Consider the following 14,848-nt stretch of genomic DNA (forward strand, 5'->3'; position numbering starts at 1 on the left):
AGAAGGCAAACAAGCAGCCCAGATCCCCTACCTCCAGTTTACCTGAATATGAGAGATTATCTTCTATCTTGCCTATGCCACTGTCTTTTAGTTTTTCTGTTATCTACAATCTTACTGAATTCTAACATCTATAACTAAAATTCATAAAATAGTCAACTCTCCCCAAATAAACCTAATCACATCATCTAAATACAAAATTTTTTATAGAACTGTCGTTTCTAAAATTCATGTGAAATAGAAAAACAAGGAAAATAAAATGAACATACCTTTGATAAAAAAGGAATTAAGAGAAAAAAGTGTGCTCTAACAAATATAAAAACAAATACTGACGTTGTAATAATTGAAGATGCAAAAATATTAACACAGAAATAAAAACATAGCACTAAAATGAAATTCTATAGATGTACCCTGTGTAAACGAGAATTTACTATAAGATAAAGGTTGCATTTCAAATCAGAAAGGTAAGAATGATGGATTCTTCAGTAACGACTTTTGAGGTGAACAATCCAATTGGGAAAAATTCTTAATTTCCCTTGTCCAGAACAGGACCCTATTATAAGCCATTATATGAATAGAATTCATAATCTAAAGTTATTTTTTCTTCACAGGATGTTTACATTTCAGTACATAAGCTGCAAAATGGCAAATGACTAAGTCAGTTACAAAGAAATTGTAGCATAAGACATCTACAAAGATAAAATCAAGAATTACTTAAGATGAAAAGGTATGTGTGCATATGTGAGGTGTGTGTATATAGATACATTGAAAAAAATATAGGATCACATCACTATGAGCTGAGGATAGGGAAGGATTTCTTAGAATAGGTAAAATTCAAAAGCCATATAGGAATCTAGTACTGTGACAAAACCTTTGTATAACAAAAGACACTAAAAAGAGTTACAAGCTAAACCAAAGATTAAATATTTACAACATATACAACAAATAATTACTTTCATATATATGTATATAAATCTAAAAAGCAATAAGCACTCAGCAGATAAATGAGCAAAAGTAGTAAGCTAGAAATTTCCCAAAGAAAATACTAGTGGTGACACTTTTGCTTCAGGCAGTAAGTGGACTAGATTTACTAAGGAGAAATTACATAGCATTACAACTAGACCAGCATAAGACATTTTCATTCCAGTGCTGGGTGCACAGAAGTTGTCAAAAGGTGTCAGTAAAAATAAGCAATGAGCATACTGTAGAACTGCCTCAGGGGCGAATGCCTGTGGCTAGCACTAGTTCTTGGGCCTCTGTTAAAGTAGAGAAATCTTATCTACGTCAGGTTTCCTAGAAAAAGGCTAAAGTGGTCTCAAGTCAATAGTCATCCCTCTTTGCTGCACGAAACAGTCATAAATCCTCTCTGGAGTAAAGCAAACTCAATTTGGGCCCTCAGGTTTAATCTGATTTACCTATCCAATAAGGGTTTAAATTCAACAATTACATTTTTCAATTCTCAATGTCTTATTTGGTTATCTTTCAAATCTTTGTATTCATCTCTTAATAGATAATTGTTACTTGCTCATTTTTGAGATTCCACATTTTATTTTTAACCATTTTATAATAGTTTTTAATAGGGAACATTTGATCATCCAACGTTTTAAGTCACTGGAGATCCAAATGTGTTGCTGTTTCCCTGTTAAAATCAGGGTAACTTTTCTATATATGTTTTATCTGTGAAACTGAACACGTACATGGATATCAGAAAACAATGGAAAGACATTTTTAAAGTGCTGAAAGGAGAGAAAAAAAGGCAACTCATAATTCTAATCTCACTCCTGACATCATCTACATAAATAACCTAAAATAATCTAAAAATTATCAGAAATAAGAACTTAACAAGGCAGTTGGCATTATGATTTAAAACAACAACAACAAAAAAAACCAACATGCTTGTCCAGGTGGCTCAGTTGGTTGAGCGTCATCCTATATACCAAAAAGGTTGCGGGTTCGAGTCCCATTCAGGGCCCATAACCTAGGTCCTAAGTTGAATCCCTGGTTGGGGCACATTCAGGAAGCAAATGATCGATGTTTCTCTCATGCATTTCTGTTTTTCTCTCTCTCCCTCCCTTCTTCTCTCTGAAATCAATTTTTTAAAAACCCTGCTTTCTATATACTGGAAACAGAAAAGGCAATTACCAAAAATAATACCTGTAAGAGCAATAAAAAAGCGCCTAGGAATGAACACAACAGATAAATTCAACAAACTGTGTACAACCTGTACAGATAAAATTACATCACTAAATTAGATGTTAAAGAAGACATGCATAGAAGAACAGAGGAGGGGGTTATGAAAGTGGAGGAGAGAAAATAAAGGAGAAGTAGGTAGGGAATATGCCTTAACAGACATAAAATTTATTTTGAAGTTATAGTAAAATGAACAGTATGCTACTGAAAATGAACAAATTAATCAATGTGATAAAACAGAGATAAAAAGAAAGATAAACTAAAGGAACAGATAGCCCAGAAATGATCCATTCATATATAACATAGAAGACATTATTAATCAACGAGAAAGAATAGACTGTACATTAATGCTGTTGGGACAAATGGTTCTATATATGTGAATAAGTGAATCACCATTCCTACCTCATACCATAGGGAAAAAAATTAAACAATGATAACAAAGATTTAAATAAAAAAAAATAAAATTTCAAAACCTTTAGAAGACTATAAAGGAGACTATCTTTATGAAACCAAGGAAGATGAATAAAACATGAATAAACAATTCATAAAATAAATTACTAAACTCAACTACTGTAAAATGAGCAACTTCTATCTCAGCTGGTTAGACTGTCATCCCAATATTGCAAGGTTGCAGGTTCAATCCTCAGTCGGGGCACATACAAGAATCAACCAATGAATGCATGAAAAAGTGGAATAACAAATCAATGTTTCCTTTTCTCTCCTTCCCTCTCCTTTCCTCTCTCTAAAATCAATAAACAAAAAAAATTTTTAAATAAAATGAGCAACTTCAATTTATCAAAATATACCATAAAGTAAGTACACAACCATCACTTATAACAGGTAATTGTCCTAATCAAGAAAAACTAATACAGCCAGAAAAACTATTCTTAAAAGTTTGTTTGAAGCTGAGAAGTTCCAACAGAACCAGGTATCGAAGGGCAGCAATCCCAAGAGAATAGAACCTCACTGAAGGAACCTCATTTTTCTCCATGTTCTTCCATTGGGTATGTGCTAATCTGGATGTGGAATAAGATGATACTAAGAAGCCATGGGAAAAGGCAGCTACTAAGAAGAAGAAAAGCTAAGAGAGCATTAGGCAATCTCCTAAAGAGAGACAAAAAGTAGGAGTTTAAGGCTCCCCAGGCTGCCAAGACTTGAGAGATAGGCAATGATCCTATCCAGAAGTGAGGCACAAAGAAGCAGGCCTGATGATTTTTTCCCATTTAGCATTTGGCATTGAAGCTCTGCAGAATAAAAGTCAAAGAAGCCACACAAAAAGCTTATGAAAAGCACGGTGAGGAGGAGGACTCTGGGAAGATGGTGGAATAGTAAGCATCAGGAATCTGTCTGGTATAACTATTTTGGAACTTGGAAGTCTATTGAAGGCTTGCAACTTCCAGGGGAAGTGGTAGAAGGTAAATTGTGGTTAATTTCAGTCAATTTCAGCTGTAAATTTGCCTGGTGTGGCTCAGTTGGTTGGGCGTCATCCCTGCACTGAAAGGTTTCCAGTTCAATTCCCAGTCACAGCACATGCCCTGGTTGCGGGCTCACTCACGGGTAGGGGGCGTGCAGAAGGCAGCTGATTGATGTTTCACTCTCACATTGATGTTTCTCTCTCTCTCCCCTTAAAAAATCAATTAAAAAAAATAACCCAACATAAAATCAAGATAATAATGGAGCAACGTATTTTTAAATGCAACACAAAAAGTATTAATTTCATATCCAGCCAAGCTGTCTTTCAAGTATCAAGGACATTGAAAAACTGTTTTTAATGTACAAAAACTTAGGGAATTCTACACCAATGAGTCCTTCTTGAGAAGATGAACTTCGTCCAACCAAGAGATGACTGAGAAAGCTTCAGAGAAAAGACAAAAGGTGAACATTTTAATACAGAAGTAGACCTACAACTAAAATGCAGATAGGGATGATGAGGAAAGTAGACTACAGTACAAATGTTTATATATTGTGACAAAAAATAATGCAACTAAGAACTATAGATAGATGTATAGAAAGAAGAAAATAGAACCACCACACATTGGTTTTTACATAGGCAAGAAGTGAAAACTAAAGAATATCAATACAAAAAGGACAAACCTAAAGTTGTAAAACTTCTAGAACAAAGCATAGGAGAAAATCTTCATAACCTTGGGTTGCACGAACATTTCTTAGGTAAAACATGAAAAGCATAACCTACAATAATAAGTTAATGAACCGGACTTGAGCAAAATTAAAAACTTTTGCTCTGTGAGAGATGTTGGTAAGAGAATAATTAAACACACCACACAGAATAGCACTTCCAAATCGCTATGTAGCAAAGAACTTGGTTCTTTAATATATGAAGAACTCTAAAGACTCGATTAGAAGAAATCAAACAACTCAATGAAGAAAAATGAGCAAAAGATTTGAACATACATTTCACCAAAGGAGATATGTGGAGAGCAAATAAGCACAAAACAGATACTCAAAAATATCTTTAGTCATTAGGAAAATATAAATTAAAACCACAATAATAATACCCACTATACATTTATTAAAATTGTAAAAATCAAAAGAACTGAATATACCAAGCCTTGACAAGTTGGAGAGCAACTGGAACTCTCATCATTGCTGGTGGGAATATAAAATGCTACAGTCCCTTTGGTCAGCAGTTTGATAGTTTCTTAAATACAGATGCTCCTGGACTTTCGATGGGGTTATTACATCCTGATAAACCCATCGTAAATTGAAAATATTTTAAGCCAAAAACACATTTAATACACCTAATCTACTGAACTTAATAGTTTAGCCTCACCCCTTAAACATGCTTGGAACACTTACGTTAGCCTACAGTTGGGCAAAATCATCTCACTGCTGCTACCCTGAACCCTGAGAGTATCATAAGGAGTAGCATAAGGCATTTTGCTAGACTGGGAAATAATCAAAATTCAAAGTACTGTGTCTACTGAATGCATATAGCTTTCAAACCACCGTAAAGTCAAAAAATCATAAGTTGAACTGCAGTAAATCCAGAAATCCAGCACATTCTATAAACACACACTTATCCAATGACCCAGCCATTATACTCCTAGATATTTACTACAGAGAAATGAAACACAAAAATCTGTATGTAAATGTTTATAGTGGCCTTATCTAGAATTGTCGAAAACTGGAAACAACCCAATGTTCATCAACAGAAAAAAGGAAACAAATTTACATTCATACAACGAATACTTCTCCCCAATACAAAGAAAAATCTTCTAATATTCATGACATAGGATATGAATCTCAAAAACATACTAAGTAAAAAAATTCAGATGCAAAAGAGCAGATAATATAATTTTTCATTACGTGAAGTTCAAGAATAGACAAAAATGATCTATGGTGATAGATATAAAAATAGTGGCTGTAGGAAGCAGGGGTTGGTGATAATGGACTTGAAAGGAGCAAAAAGTGTTGGATATGTTCAGCATCTTAATCTGGATTATTACACAGGTATATATGTTTGTCAAATTCATTGAGACATACACTTAAAATCTGTGCACTTTTTTATTTATAAATTATACTCAAAGTACTGTTAGCTTTTTAAAAATGCATAAATATATTTACTTATTACAAGTATTATTCTGTCATTTCTTTTCTTTTTTAAAATATTACTTCCTTAAATCAAACCAAGTTTTAACTATTTATTTTCTTTACCTCAAGGATGTTGTTCCATTCTCTTTTATTTTATTTTTCTGAATAGAAGATCCTTGAAGTGGCAGAATTTTATTTCCTGGAAGGGTAATTTGCTTTAGAATGGAAGCTATATAAACAAAGAAGAAAGAAAAAAAGTATAATTTTAAAAAGTCAATCATGCCACATTAGGAAAAATTCAGGACAACAGCTTTTAATATACATTAAAAAAAAAAAAATCAAGAAAAATTCAAACTGCCCTAAAACTATGTTTAAATTCAAACATGACAATGAATTTATTCCCTGCACATGAAATCATCTACTAAAATCTGGACCTCCAGTCTTCAAATTGTCTACAGAATTACCAGCACTATAAAAATACTACCCAGAAAAGGTGACAGAAACATGTTAATAATATATCATTTATATTGGTAGATTTTAAAAATACATAATACCTCTAAATTTTATGTGTAAGACTTAACTTATAAACTTAGAGAAAGAAATATATTTTAAAAAGAAAGGCCACACAAAATTTTATAAGTTAAAAAAGTACTTATTTACTACTGAATTGTTTTATCTGATTATAAATACTGTGAATAGTTGCTTCTTTTATTCTAAAACAACATATACCCCAAAAAAGTGGCTACTTATGTGCAAAGAATGTAAAATAGTTATCTTTCAGTGTTCTCTCATAGGTCTCAACATAAAAGACCAAATCTCCTGTCTCTTAATATAACAATAAAAAATAGTCGAAAACTTCATCATGTTTCAAACCCAGTGTGGCGGGTCAGAATCTAGCTGGATGTGACTGACCGGTAGTTACTGCAGTGTTCACTGGAATCTTCTGTGCAGATTTCTGAATGGTCAATGCTGAGGAATGGGAAAGTGTACCCACTTGTTTTGAAATGCCTCCTGAAGGCTGCTGGACTACCTGAAACAATGAGAACTATCATTATAGTCATTCAAGCAAACCTGCTTCAGTTATAACAACAAAACAACCAATTTGCCCTCACCTAACTGTAAATAAACAAGAATGCCTACTTAAAATTTAAATTTGCCTGTTGCAAAATTATCTCGTTCAAAACTGAAAAACATGACTATCTCACACATTTTATGTTATTTTTTAGAGTGGAATTCAAATGTACATTACATATTGCCCAATTTAAACCTCCATCTGCATCCTATTTTCATTTTTTAACTTTTATCATGAAAAATTTCAAATATATACAAAAGTGGAAGAAACAATATAATGAAACCACCTATGCCATTATTATCCAGCTTCAACAATGATTAATTCTTTACCAATCTTGTTTCATCTATATCCCCACCCTCTTCCCTACCACCTTCAATTATTTTAAAGCACATCCAGATATATCTTTTATCCATAAATATTTGAAAACATATCTCCAAAAGATAAGGGCTTTTAATGGGCCATTTTTAAAAAATACCTGGCAAATTACAATGCTAAAGGCATTCTCCAAAATAAACAGTTCAAGCCCAGAGGGTGAGGGCTGGGGATAAAGGAAGCAAAATTAAGGTACTAGCAGGGTGTTATTTTTAGCTTCAAAGAATAAGAGAAAAAAAAAATAGCAAAGCTTTTTTTTTTTTTTCACTTCAAAGAAGAAAGACGGTCAGGTTTTGAGCTAGCTACTGGTAGTGAACTAATTATCAGTCCTTAAATTCATTTTTGGCTAATATACATGTGCCAGGAGATAGGCCTCTGAACAGAATTTTGCAAGTACAATTTATTCTATACTTTAATATTTTTTTGTAAGTAAATTTAAAATCTAGTGTGCATCAATCACTAAACAATAGTAAGTCATAAGAAACGCAAAATGCCCCAGTAAATAATCCCATAGGAACTAATACCTCTAGAGAATACAAATTGGGATAATTCAATTGCCATCATTCTAAGAGTAGGCTCTTGAAAGAGAGAAAAAAACTCTTAAAAGCAATGATGTCTTTTTAACAAGCTGAGCTCGTATTTATGCATTATAAAATCCTAGGCATCATATTTAAATTCTACAAAGTAATACATTCAGAGTCTCATTTATGCATTCAGAAAGAAAGCTCAACAAAAACACTTCTAACAACTCTGACTTATTTCCCTATTGTTCACATATTCTTTTTTTATATTCTTTACTAGGTATTCTTTTTAGTATTTTAATTATGAAAGATAGTAATAAAATATTAGAAATTTGTTTATGAGTTAATCTTCATACCATTTGTGATGAGTATGCAAAAAGGTAACAGCCTGGAAGTCTCTCCCTCAGGTGGAAAGGGGGCAGAGCTCCAAGGGACCCGGCAGGAGGGGTGGGAGTGGAGGCAGGGGCCAGCTCCCAGTGGACCGGATGCTGGTTGTAATACCTTGGCACAGAACAAGCTGGGAAGGTAAGCCTCCGTGCCAACCTGCATCTGGCACTGTACATGGCCTGGCCTACAGACCAATCAGGGTCAAGTTCATGCAGGTGGTGGGAGGCAAATGTGTCAGTTAAAAAAATATACACACACACACACACACACACACACACATATATGTGTATATGAATGATATGGGATATTTATATATATCACAAAGTTTTGAGCTGGGATTCACAATCTTGGATCTCCATCACTGCTCATATTAATGACTATAAAACTTGAGGCAGCATATGTGCAGCATACTCCTGCATATTTGGTGAACAAAGTAATAGTATGAGTGAAAATATATAAGAGAATTCATCAGCGTTCTTTCAAAGAAAAGTACCATTTAGAACCACAGTACAAGGGTGGATAAAAGTAGGTTTACAGTTGTGAGTACACAAAAGTTTATTCTTGTATTATTTCTTTATTAATTACTGCATTATTTATTATTACCATTACTAACCTACTTTTGCCCACCCCTGTATTAGGCATCTTATGGAGACTGAAATTATCTTAAAGATATGGAAATTGGCCCAAAGAAGAGATACTGGCTCCTACTTGGCAAGCAAAAGAAAGAGCTATTATATTTATTTATTTATTTATTTTAAATATATCTTTATTGATTTCAGAGAGAGGCAAGGAGAAGGAGAGAGAGAGATAGAAACATCAATGATGGGAGTGTCATTGATCGGCTGCCTCCTGCATGCCCCCCAATGGGGATCAAGCCCACAACCCGGGCATGTGCCCTGACCGGGAATCGAACCCTGATCGCCTGGATCCTAGGTCGACACTCAACCACTGAGCCATGCAGCTAGTATATTTTTTAAAACTTAAGTCCTTTATTTACTTTCCCTCCAAAAAACTACTAGAAAGGAAGAATAAATACCTTAGCTTCTTCTCTTGACATATCAAATTCTGACGTTTTATTTGGATGTTAACAAATTAATGTTCTAATCATTTATAGAAAATACAGATCTACAACTACACAATATTCTTTAGGTGACAGTTTTTTTTACATTAATTATGATTTTTCCATAACTATGATCTGGGATATCTGACAAAGAATTGTTCTTAAATTCTATATGGAAAGGAAGCAAAGAAACAAGTAGATGACGGCATGCTTCACACTTTGCTCTCTGTATTTCAACCCAAACCCACTCCCATTCATAAATACAGAACAATCAAATATTTAACTCTAAATAACTCAAGCAGTATATGCAAACAAAGTTAGTGGAATCAAGGGTAATATTTCCTACAATTTCTATTCAATATTCAATATGTGATAACTGCCATGCACTCACTAAGATTAAGTTCTAGAAAATAGAAGGCCTCAACTAAACAAAAACTGTAGCATAAGAGTAAAAAAAATACATGTTAAGAATCATCACTTCTAAAAAGGTTTCATCTCTGAGATTAAATTGAGACACTCAAGAGAAACTCTGCAAGGCAGGTATATTTCTCCATTTGAAAATCAGACCCAGAGGAGGAAGGGATGAAAAAAGATCAGTACCCAGGAAATGACAATTACTTCCTACCTACCCAAGAGTTTGATGGCTGTTCGAATTGATCTTTCCCCTTTCTTTTCTTTTTTTAAAAAGTATATCTTTATTGATTTCAGAGAGAGGAAAGGAGAAGGAGAGAGAGAGACAGAAACATCAATGATGAGAGAGTCATTGATCGAACCCACAACCCAGGCGTGTGCCCTGACCGGGAATCGAACCCCGATTGACTGGATCCTAGGTCGACGCTCAACCGCTGAGCCACACCTGGCCAGGCGATCTTTCCCCTTTCATTCTACACCCAAAGCTGTTCTCTGTCTCAAAGTCAATCATCCACAGAACCTAATCTCCTCTCCTGATCGCACAAAACAAGGCTGGGAAATTTACTTAGATTTAACTATTTCAAGAAGCAGGATGAACTAAAACAAAGAGATTCAAAACACAACCTTTACCACAAAGGCTTACAAAAGAAAACAAGGGCAATCACCAAAAATCAAAAAAAAGCTAGCTTTATTATTGTATACAGTAGGAGAGAGCTTTACTATGCCACACAGCTTAACAATACTTTTACGGTCTTCTGAGAAAACTTGTCTTGAATAAAGTAGAATGTTCTAAACACTCATCGGTAAACAGCTACGATTTCTTTTACCCAAGAACCTCTCAACCTACCTAATTTAGGAAACAACACAACTTCTTACTTATCTACTCCTTTCACCATGTCCCTCTTCCCTCCCCACATTTTTTAAAGAAATGTTACCATAATATCACCTATGTAAGAACTCTGCTAAAATATTTCATCTGCATCTAATCTTGAGGAAATAATCAGACAAAACAGAATAAAGGGCATTCTGCAAAACAACCAGGCCAGGCACTTAAAATATTACAACATAATAAGCAACCACAAAAGACTGGGGAACTGTTCTAGATTAAAGAAGCCTAAAGAGAAATGACAAGTAAATGTAATATGCAATTCTTCATTAGAAACAACATCAGAAAAACAAATAGCTATAAAGGACATTGTTGGGACAACTGTGGAAATACGTACTATACCAATATTTAACTTCCCACCTATGTTGAACTTACATTGAAAAAACCCACAGACTTTTCCTTAAGGGATACACAGTATGTGGGGGTGCAATGTTATGATCTCTGCAAGCAACTCTCAAACGGTTCAAGAAAAAAATCACCTGTGTATTGTGTAGTATGTGAATAGAGAGAGGGAGAACAAAGCAAATGTGGTAAAACATTAACAACTGGTCAAACTTGGTCAAGAGAACACAGGGGCTCATTTTACTAGTCTTACCAGTTTTCTGAATGTTTGAAATTTTCAAAATAAGAAACTGAGGAAGTAATGAAATGTTACTCACTAGTTGCTTGACTTTAACTGTCTGTGGAATACCAGCTGGCTGTGAAAGGATGGGTCCTGACTGTGCAAGTGTGATTTGGACTGGAGCGCCAATGACAGGCTTGTCAGATGTGGTCCCAGCAGAAGTAATGACAGGTTTCACAGATGGAAGACAAATAGCTGATGCTGAAGTTTCTCCAAAAGTTACCGATGGAAGGGCCAGCGTTACTCCTGCCCCAGAGATAACTGGTTTTTCAGGTTGAAGTGAGACTGTTGTAACTGCATTTTGTATAGATGTCACAAGTGGTTTTGGAGTCTGAAGCAAAACAGTTCCAGCTGTTGTTCCTCCTGCTACAGCAGTTGGACCCACAGAATGAAGTGTCACAACTCCAGTTTTTGCTCCCCCTGGACCAGCAAGTGAATTCAGACTTTGTACTGACACAGTTCTGGGTGTTGTTGCTCCAGAAACAATGATTGCCCTTTCAGACTGGATTGAGGAAACTGTTGTTGTCACCACAGAAGTTGTTACTGGTGTAGTACAGGTAGCAATGACTACCTCACCAGAAGTCTGCTGAACACACTGCTGAATAAAACTCTGGGAGTTAGGCATGAGTTGTCGTAAGGCACTCACACTTTTCTAGAAACAGGGAAGAGGAGAGAAAAAACACACTGATAACTAAGTAGATTAGCTACTAGTAAAATAGAAATACTTTGTATTTAAAATCTTTACAACATAAAATAATTCAAAAGTACATCAAGTGTTTCAGTTGAGGAAATCTGATATTACTTATGTCTTGTCAATACCCAAGATTCGATTTATTTAAAACCCAAAAGTGATTTATTTTTCAATATGAAATTATTATGTCCCAGTATTAAACTTATTTTGTATAGTGAAAATCGATGTGTTAAAATAAAAGTTTTAAACTTGTTTGTATTCATCTAAACCCCATAATGGATCACTAATAACTTCAATATCTGTAAGTTTATTTATACAAAAGTAGACTACAACATTTTTTTTGTTAAATAACTTTCAAATTTTGATAGAAATAGTCTTCACATCAAAATAAAGCTAATACAAGTAAGATCAATTTTCTTAATTGAGTGAGAATATTTCCTGACTGTATTTTAAGTTGGTGTTTATCTTTGTATCCTGATGAAAGTATTAAAGACAGTTCAAGCTAAAAAGTAGAAGTTTCTGCCTTTCATCTCTAGGATATGGGATATTTCTTTGTTTTTGTGTAAGAAAAAAAGATGAAAAAGTAAGTAGATAGTAGGTTATCTGTTAGCAAGTTCATGGGCTGTTTTGAAAGATTTCCTTGTTTTGACAAATTTTCAGACTGTTATTATTTAAAAAGCAAATAAAAACTATTGCTCCTCTTCCTTTCCTTTCCTTTCAGTTACTTCCTTTACTTTTTTTTATTAGAAGAAATTGATAAAATTCTTATCCAAAGAGATTTTCATATATATATATAAAAATAGTAACAAAACAAAGTTGCTCACCCTGGCCAGTGTGGCTTCATGGTTAGAGTGTTAGCCCACGAAGGGGTAGGTGCGGGAGGCAACCAGCCAATGTGTCTCTCTCACATTGATGTTTCTCTCTCTCTCCCTCCCGCTTGCCTCTCTTCTTCCACTCTCTCTAAAAATCAATGGAAAAAATATCCTCAGATGAGGATTAACTAACAAACAAAAAAAGGAAAAAGAAAATGAAAGTCTCTCATAATCCTTTTCTAAACTTTGAAAGTGGAAGAAAAATACGCTGCTTTAAAAATAAGTGAACAAATGAAGTGATTGATTAAATTTAAGTTAGAAATCTAAGATGAAGGGGTCCTGAGAAAAACACAACTGGAAAGAAATGTTAAAGTAATAAGATTTAAAGAGGCCAGTGTGGCTCAGCAGTTGAGCATTGACCCAGGAACCAAGAATTCACTGGTTCAATTCTCGAGTTTCAGGTTCGATCCCCAGTAGGGGGCTTGCAGGAGGCAGCTGATCGAATCACTGATGTTTCCATCTCTCTGTCCCTCTCCTTTCCTCTCTAAAAATCAATAGAAACATATTTAAAAAAAAAAAAAAAAAAAGATTTAAAGAGACACTAAATTATCTCTTGATCTCCTGGCCAGAGTTAAGAATAAAGGCTGAGCCTGGCCGGGCGTGGCTCAGCGGTTCAGCGTAAACCTAGGATCCAGGCAATCGGGGTCCGATTCCCGGTCAGGGCACATGCCCGGGTTGCGGGCTCAGTCAATGACTCTCTCATCATTGATGTTTCTATCTATCTCTCTCCCTCTCCCTTCCTTTCTCTGAAATCAATAAAGATATATTAAAAAAATTAATTAAAAAAATAAAAATAGGGTATCTTAAAAATATACATTCACAAAATTCTAAAAAAAAAAAAAAAAGAATAAAGGCTGAATCCCTCATCCCTATGCAATATCCAAGCCCCAAAAGCTCCCAAAAATGAGGAAAAAAAATTCTCAAGAAAAAACCTAAGGCTTAGGTAGGTCCTTAGAAAACAGAAACAAAGTGCACTAGTTCACAGTGATTTTGGTAACTTCAAAGCAGTGTTCATTAGCAAATAGTCAGGTAGGCTAAACAATGGACCTGTGAGTTTGGTCAAAAGTTAGTCAATTTACACGGTTTTCTCATCCCTAAAATGAAAAATACTATCTAGCAGCTATTCTCAAAAGACTGATATGAAAATTAAGTGCAAACAATGCAAATTAGAAGTAAATTATCTAGCAAAGCATCAGACACATAGTGGGTGCTTACTAATTTCTCTCCTTCTTCCTCATAGTGTCTCCAGGGAGTGTGAAATGGAAATAAACTCAAAAGAATTGTCAATATCATGCAGAGCACCTATGGCTCTGAAAAGGACCCAAGGAAGACTGCCTCAAACTTCTCAATCAAGAGGGTCATCTGAGCCAGCCGGGTGTGGCTCAGCGGTTGAGCATCGACCTAGGATCCAGGAGATCAAGGTTCGATTTGCAGTTCAATTCCCAGTGAGGGCACATACAGGCTCGATCCCCAGTCAGGGGTGTGCAGGAGGCAGCCAATCAATGACGACTCTCTCATCACTGATGTTTCTCTCTTTCTCCCTCTCCCTTCCTCTCTCTGAAATCAATAAAGATATTTAAAATTGAAAAAAAAAAGGGTCATCTCAACTCAGGGCACTAGTCATCTGATGTTAGGTATTAACATCCCTTTCCCAGACCAAGTCGTCTCTGGCTAAAACATTCTCAGTTTCTTTAGCCACACTTCGGATCACACTATTAGCACCCTCCTAATCAACGTGGTCACCCTCTTAGGGACGGTTTCCACTATTTTAATACCCTTCTGAAAATGCGGTGCTCCATCTCCCTTACCATCCTTTCATCATGAGGCAATCAAAAAAAGTCTTGCACTATGAAACCTCTTTCATGTTTCCTACATAACTAAGCCAAATGTTTCTAAAGGCATCACCTTATTCCATTATTTCAAAATTTATGGGATGAGTCTTTCGTTCACTAGTCTTCAATAAATTTCAATTTGATTCCTTTTCAGCTTGTGAGTATCCAAAGAATATATATTTTAGTCTGCCAAACCAAGCTCTTTTTTTAACTTATCTTTATTGTTGAAAATATTACAACTGTCCATTATCAAAGTTACTGTTCTCCATCAAAATTCTATGTAATTCAATAAATCTTAAAGAATATGCCTACTAACAAAATATATTAATTTTTAAAAATAGCCTCTCCACTAAATTTGGCATTATGTGGGTTATTTTTAAGAG

The 14,848-nt window shown here is 34.8% G+C and overlaps 1 protein-coding gene across 1 annotated transcript in view; it reads right to left on the reverse strand.

Annotated features, from left to right (window-relative positions):
* TAF4B (TATA-box binding protein associated factor 4b) overlaps positions 1-14,848 on the reverse strand; it is a 100,205-nt gene that overhangs the window by 51,970 nt on the left and 33,387 nt on the right. The window contains exons 7-9 of the mRNA XM_081150037.1: positions 11,108-11,722; positions 6,652-6,769; positions 5,863-5,968 (exon numbers count right to left, since the gene is read on the reverse strand). Of these exons, the coding sequence (XP_081006163.1) occupies positions 5,863-5,968; positions 6,652-6,769; positions 11,108-11,722 (839 nt within the window). The remainder of the gene's footprint in view (positions 1-5,862; positions 5,969-6,651; positions 6,770-11,107; positions 11,723-14,848) is intronic.

The sequence above is a fragment of the Miniopterus schreibersii genome (assembly GCF_964146895.1).
Source record: "Miniopterus schreibersii genome assembly, chromosome: 10".
In the NCBI taxonomy this organism is placed as follows: Eukaryota; Metazoa; Chordata; class Mammalia; order Chiroptera; family Miniopteridae; genus Miniopterus; species Miniopterus schreibersii.